Consider the following 7043-nt stretch of genomic DNA (forward strand, 5'->3'; position numbering starts at 1 on the left):
TTCAGATTTATGTTTCATCTCCATGATCTCAACCATGAAGAGGTCAATAGGCTCATCTTTTCTTTTAATGGCCAAAACGGCATCCACAACAGCCTACAATAGGAGTTTAACTATTAAATACAATTTGCAGAAAACAAAACACTTAGTGCACTTGTTTTTCACAAATTTCAAGTTTGTTCACTTTAAAATCTTTGAACTGACTTTTCTATGTTTTTTCTATGAGCACGTATATTACATGTAAAAGACTAAAGTAATTTATATTTCTGAAATCTCAATTTTTAATTACCTAAAGAATCACATCTCTCTTGTTATTTTATTAAAAATACTGATATTGGTGCCTATAGCTAAGTGGTTAAGGGGCTGGCCACATACACCAAGGCAGGTGGGTTCAAACCCAGACCGGGCCTGCTAAACAAGGACAACTCCAACAAAAAAACAGCCAGGCACTGTGGTTGGCAGCTGTGGGTCCAGCTATTTGGAAAGCTGAGGCAAGAGAATCGTTTAAGGCCAAGAGTTTGAGGTTGCTGTGAGCTGTGACTCCATGGCATTCTACCAAAGGTGACATGGTGAGACAGTCTCAAAACAAACAAACAAACAAACAAACAAAAAAACCTTGGGCAGCACCTGTGGTTCGGGGAGTAGGGCGCCAGGTGAGGGTGGCAGGTTCTAACCTGGCCCTGGCCAAACTACAAACAAAAAATAGCCAGGCATTGCAGCAGGCACCTATAGTCCCAGCTACTTGGGAGGCCGAGGCCAAGAGAATCGCCTAAGCCCAAGAGCTGGAGGTTGCTATGAGCTGTGACACCACAGCACTCTAGGCACTGTCCTGAGGGCAACAAAGTGAGACTGTTGTCTCTACAACAAAAAAAAAATACCTGATAACTGAAAACTTTCTAATGATCATATTACCATTTTATAAGCCTTTTAATGAAAGCTCTAGTTACATTTTGGTAACCTATTGAGGTATACTATTAGTTTAATTTTCTCATTTTATGTTTCAGAGACATAGGTTAGGCTTCATTACCACAAAAACAAAAACAAACCTACAAGTTTCAGTGTGTGTGTATTTTGTGGCAAAGTCTCACCCTGTTTGCCCAGGCTAGAGTGCTGCGGAGTCAGTCTAGCTCACAGTAACCTCAAATTCCTGGGTTTAAGTAGTTCCTCCTGCCTCAACCTCTTGAGTAGCCGAGACTACAGTGGCCCACCACATTGCCCAGCTAATTTTTTTATTTCTAGTGGAGAATGGGTCTTGTTCTTACTCAGGCTAATCTCAAACTCCTGAGCTCAAGTGATCCTCCTGCCTTTGCCTCCCAGAGTGCTAGGATTATAGGTGTAAGCCACCATATCTGGCGTCACACAGTATGTTATGAAAACTAACACCCTGTAATTGGAATTGGTAAGTACTCCAATGTGTCTATTACTAGGGATTTTCCACATAGATGTACTATAGCTGACACACACAATTATTTAACACATACCTCTGTTAAGACATCTGCAAGTTCAGCATGAACTTTAGTTCGAAGAGATGTTCTGGCCACATCTATAAGTATTTCCCTGTCCATCTCTCTGCTTACTTTGACTTGTTCCAAAAAGTTAAGGGCCTTTTCCTTTGCAGCTTCAAATCCTTCAGTGACTATTCTGGGATGAAGACCCTAAAATAAACATACAAGTAGACACACGCCCTTAATTAGTGCAATTAAAAGTCCATGATCAAGTTCAGATAATTTTAATCTTTGAAGGTATATTCTGAATCACTTTTACCTTTTAATACAATCAAGGTAATAATGTGCTGGCTTTGTGAATACATTTAAAAGGATAAATATACCTTTCAATGCAGAGGAAAAAGACAGGCATTGCTCTAGCACAGGGTCAAAACCAAGGGAACTATAAAGTACACTTGGGTATTCACTGTGCACACCATCACCAAAAGTATCAAAACCCAGAATTATGTCCTAACAACATGCAGTCTTAGGTAATTTGAAACTAATTCATATTAGTCTCTTCCTAGCAAAGTCTGACAGTGGATTAGTGCTAAGGTTTGCTTTAGTTTTGACTAGCTGGGGCTAAAAAAATTGTGGAATTCTTATTTCTTTCTTTCTTTTTTTTTTTTGGAGACAGAGCCTCAAGCTATCCCCCTGGGTAAAGTGCTGTGGCATCACAGCTCACAGCAACCTCCAACTCCTGGGCTCAAGCGAGTCTTCTGCCTCAGCCTCCCAAATAGCTGGGACCACAGGCGCCCACCACCACGCCTGGCTATTTTCTTCTTTTTGGTTGCAGCTGTCACTGTTGTTTTGGTGGGCCCAGGCTGGATTCGAACCCACCACCTTAGGTGTATGTGGCTGGCGCCTTAGCCACTTGAGCCACAGGCACTGAGCCGGAATTCTTATTTCAATGTTAAGCTTCTGGTTGGTTTTTTCTTATAAATAAATACGTCTAGTCCTGGGCATGCGATTTTCAGGTCTCAATTATTAATCTATGTTATAAAGACAGATATAAATCATGTTTACAACTTGACAAAAAAAATTGTTTGTTTTTTTTCAGCCACAAAGGTTCCAAAAATTGTTCAAGATCACAATCAGATCAGGATAAAAATCCAGGTTCCTGGTAGCACCTGTGGCTCAAAGGAGTAGGACACCGGCCCCTTATGCCAGAGGTGGTGGGTTCAAACCCAGCCCCGGCCAATTTATATAAATAAATACCAGACTTCCCTATATAAAATGAAATACCACATAAATAAGAGAGTTGTGTGTACTTCAGAAATGTAGAGATCCGCCTGTTTCAGCAGCTCTCCAATGATTAGGACATTGGAAGTAGTACCATCACCAGTTATGTCATCCTGGGCTGTTGCCACTTTTGCTATTAAGGAGGCTGTTGGGTGTTGAATTTGCTAAAAGAAAAAGAAAAGAATTACTTAAAGTGAAGCAATCCAAACATACCCCAAACAAAACATGCCATCTACTTAAAAAGATCTGCCCAAGTGTTTGGCTACATATTACTTCCATTAAAACATCTAAATTAGCTACTTCATATGCTCACTTATGATTATCAAAACGTTTTCTCATACAAAATTTACTTCTGGTTCAGCGCCCATAGCACAGTGGTTAGGGCGCAGGCCACATATACCAGTGCTGGCAGGTTCGAACCCAGCCTGGGCCAACTAAACAATGAAAACCACAACAAGGAAAATAGCCAGGCACTGTGGTGGGCGCCTGAGGCAAGAGTATCACTTAAGCCCAAGAGTTTGAGGTTGCTGTGAACTGTGATGCCACAGCATTCTATAGAGGGAGACATAGTGAGACTGTCTCAAATAATAAAACAAATCAATTTACTTCTCAGATCTCTCTGTATGATAAGCCAGGTACCCTCTAAATTAACACCCAGCAGCACTGACCAAATTAAAAAGGAAAATGAAGTAGCCTTCTTAGCATACATTATTATGGATGCTAAATATCTCTATATGGATATTCACATCTCTAAAGTCATCCTAGAGATTCTTAATTAAAAAGGATCAGGGGCAATACATAGCATTTGGTTTCAATGTTTTTTGAGACAAGGTCTCACTCCGTTGCCTAGGCTAGAATACAGTGGTATTGTCACCATTATAGCTACAAACTCAAACTCCGGAGACCGGAGAAGTAAATAATTCTGCCTCAGCCCTGAGTAGTTGGGACTTACCGGCCCCACATTAGTATACCTGTCTATTTTCTTTTCTTTTTTTTTTTAAGACAGGAGCCTCAAGCTGTTCCCCTGGGTAGAGTGTTGTGTCATTACAGCTCACAGCAACCTCCAACTTCTGGACTCAAGCAAGTCTCCTGCCTCAGCCTCCCAAGTAGCTGGGACCACAGGTGCTTGCCACAACGCCCGGCTATTTTTTGGTTGCAGCCATCATTGTTGTTTGGCAGGCCCGGGCTGGGTTCGAACCTGCCACCTAGGGTGTACGTGACTGGCGCCTTAGCCACTTGAGCCACAGGCACTGAGCCATACCTATTTTCTATAGCATCGGGGTCTCCCTATGTTGCCCCGGCTGGTCTTGAACTCTTGGCCTTAAGTGATTCTCCCACACCAGCCTCTAAAGTGCTAGGATTACAAAAGCACAAGCCATTACACTCAGCCCCACTTGGGTGTATCTTTCTTCTCCTTTAATCTAGAACAGTTCCCCAGCATTATGTCTTTGGAGAAATGGACTTTTTCTTTTTTTGAGACAGAGTCTCACTTGTCCCTCTTGGTAGATTGCCATGGCATCACAGCTCACAGCAACCTCCAGCTCTTGGGCTTAGGCAGTTCTCTTGCTTCAGCCTCTCAAGTAGCTGAGACTATAGGTACCAGCTATTTTTAGAGATGGGGTCTTGCTCTGGATCAGGCTGGTCTTGAACCTGTGAGCTCAGGCAATCAACCCACCTAGGCCTCCCAGCACTGTGGGAAGCTGAGGCAGGAGGATTGCCTGAGCTCAGGAGTTCGAGGCTTGAGTGAGCGAGAATGAGACCCCGACTCATGGAAAAAAATGGAAAAACCCAGCCAGGCGCCACAGTGAGCGCCCGTAATCCCAGTGGCTTCAGACACTTAGGCAGCAGGATGCTCACATCCCAAGTCTGAGGTTGCAGTGAGCGATGATGCCATTGCACTCTGCTCAGGACATAGGGTAGAACTCTGTCTCGACAAAAAAAAAAAATAATTAGGCCATTCATCTTGTAGACTATCTTACCCAAATTTGTTTATGATAGAGATTTTTGATGTACGTAACAGTTTACTTCTCAGTGTCATATTAATAGGTATGTTATGTCAGATTATGAATATCTTTCTACAGGACATGGGGAAACTAGAAAACAACTGGAGAAGACATTTGCAGGGACAATTGTGTATGAACTGTATATAATACTTCTACCAATGTTAATAGGTACGATAACAATCTCATGATTACAGTATATAGAGTATTTGCAAAAGAGCAAGGATTCAAATGTTAAGGCTGTCAGGCTTTAGGTCTCCTCGTAGTATTGTTCTGTTAGAATCATTACAGATTACCTTCCTTTTCTGAATGACTACCTGTTGAGAGTCCACGAATATAATTTTCTCCTACCAGAGAATTAACATTAGCAATCTTTTTACAAATCAAGCGGACTACAAAAAAAAAAAAAAATCAAGAGGTTTTTGACCTAACATAACAGCCTCTCACCATTTCGTGAAGCAGTACATTGCCGTCTTTGGTAAGCTTGATGTCTCCAGCGCCAGAAACCAGCCTGTACAATAGGTAGAAATTAACCAGTGTCACTTTTTCTACGGAAACCAAATTAAAAGTCCCATAAAAACTGAGCTTTTCCCAGATCCTAAGTAGCCCGGGTCACGGGACGAGTTATCTCCTCGCAGGAAAGGGAACGGTGCAGCGCCGAGCCCTCACTGAGGCTGGAAGCCCGAGGGCGGGGGAGCGCCGCGCACGAGGGTAGCTTTGTTCTCCACCGAGATAACCTAGACACAGGAGGGAACGGCCTGAACCGAGGACCTCTGCGCAGGAAGGAGGCCCGGAAAAGGGGGGGGGGGCTGCAGCTGCGAGCGCGGAGGCCCAGGCGCAGGTCCGCGGCTCGAGCTCGCCAGACCCGGAGCAGCGCGAGGTGCCAGCCCGACCCACCCGCCTGCCCCGCCTCACATCTTCATGGTGCCTTTAGGCCCCAAGTTGGTCCTCAGCACGTCCTGCAGCCCCCGAGCCGCGCTAATGTTCACCGCTAGCGCCGCCTGGGCTCGGGCCACCTCGGCCTTAGGGTTCAGGGTCTTCACGGCCGCCATAGCTCGATCCAACAGAAGAAGAAGAAAAAAGCCGGCGTGCACAAGGCCCAGGGCCGGCTCAGCGTGGCCAGGAGGTACTACTATCCGGGCGTTCTGGAATAGTCGGACGCACCCGGCCCGCCCCCAGCGTGCCCGCGTGCCACCGCCATTGGGCGGCGTGTCGGCCAGCGCCCGTTGATTGGATCGCAGCCACAGAGCTAGCTACAGCTCCGCCCCCCGCGCCCGGGCAGGGGCGCCATGGAGCGAGGGAGGAGCCTATGCCGTGGCATTCTGGGCCCATAGTGTTCCGGCGGCGCGCGCTGCCTGAGGCCAGCATTGCTGACCCGGGACCAGAGGACGCAGGCGGGGCGGGGCATGTCTTCCCTGCGAGTAAGGCGCACGCGTCCGAAGGGCATAGGGTGGGCTTCTTTCCTACCCCAGGTGCGCGTTTTGCTGTTAGTTTCATTCTTTTCTGCTTTTATCCCTTTCACTGGAGTTTTCTACATTTAGGTTTGACGGTGTACTAGGTGCTTGGGGTACACAGAGTGGGTTTGATAACGACCTTTCCCTTAAGGCCTAGGGAAGATGAGACGTAACGCAAGATAGAAAGTGCTAGATGCCATTAGGAAGCTACGGGATTGGTGCGATGGGAGTTAAGCAAGAATCAGCCCATCCGTAGGGCCAAAACTAAAGCTGATTGAAAATTAAAACTTGGTTATGTCGTGTTGCCCGGCCTTTGAGGGGCTCTTCCTAAGATATAAAATTTCCAAAATCGTACCTTAGTGTCTCGCAAAATACCAGGTATTTGGTAGTGTGTGGTATTTTACTTTTAATAGGTAATAATGAAAAATTGCTCTGCGTTCAAAAGGTGCTTGCTAAAGGGAAAATGATTTAAGCCTGCTTCTCTCTAGTTCAACACTAGTGGCAAGCACAATTACCTTTAGATACTCTAAATTCTCCGAATGCTTTCTGAATTTATAAACATGAATTATAAACACCAATTGTTTCTCCACACAAGTGGTAATTCACAGTACACACTGTTGGGTGTATTAAAAGTATCTTGGGCTCGGCGCCTGTGGTTCCAGTGGCTAAGGTGCCAGCCACATACACCTGAGCTGGCAGGTTCAAATCTAGCCCGGGCCGCCAAACAATGACGGCTTCAACCAAAAAATAGCCAGGCGTTGTGGCAGGTACCTATAGTCCCAGCAACTTGGGAGGCGGAGGCAGGAGAATCGCTTGAGCCCAGGAGTTGGAGGTTGCTGTGAGCTGTGATGCCACAGTACTCTACC

At 45.4% G+C, this 7043-nt stretch overlaps 1 protein-coding gene and 1 non-coding gene across 2 annotated transcripts in view; both read right to left on the reverse strand.

The window, feature by feature from the left end:
* CCT6A (chaperonin containing TCP1 subunit 6A) overlaps nucleotides 1-5919 on the reverse strand; it is a 12147-nt gene extending 6228 nt beyond the window's left edge. The window contains exons 1-5 of the mRNA XM_003794220.2: nucleotides 5639-5919; nucleotides 5171-5234; nucleotides 2753-2887; nucleotides 1479-1652; nucleotides 7-93 (exon numbers count right to left, since the gene is read on the reverse strand). Of these exons, the coding sequence (XP_003794268.1) occupies nucleotides 7-93; nucleotides 1479-1652; nucleotides 2753-2887; nucleotides 5171-5234; nucleotides 5639-5775 (597 nt within the window). The 5' untranslated portion in view covers nucleotides 5776-5919. The remainder of the gene's footprint in view (nucleotides 1-6; nucleotides 94-1478; nucleotides 1653-2752; nucleotides 2888-5170; nucleotides 5235-5638) is intronic.
* Nucleotides 1783-1916, reverse strand: LOC111726735. The gene has a single exon (XR_002774440.1). It is a non-coding gene; the product is annotated as a small nucleolar RNA SNORA22 (small nucleolar RNA).
* Nucleotides 5920-7043: the final 1124 nt, after the last annotated feature.

The sequence above is a fragment of the Otolemur garnettii genome, unplaced genomic scaffold (assembly GCF_000181295.1).
Source record: "Otolemur garnettii isolate 467f Iridium unplaced genomic scaffold, OtoGar3 scaffold00077, whole genome shotgun sequence".
Classification (NCBI taxonomy): Eukaryota; Metazoa; Chordata; class Mammalia; order Primates; family Galagidae; genus Otolemur; species Otolemur garnettii.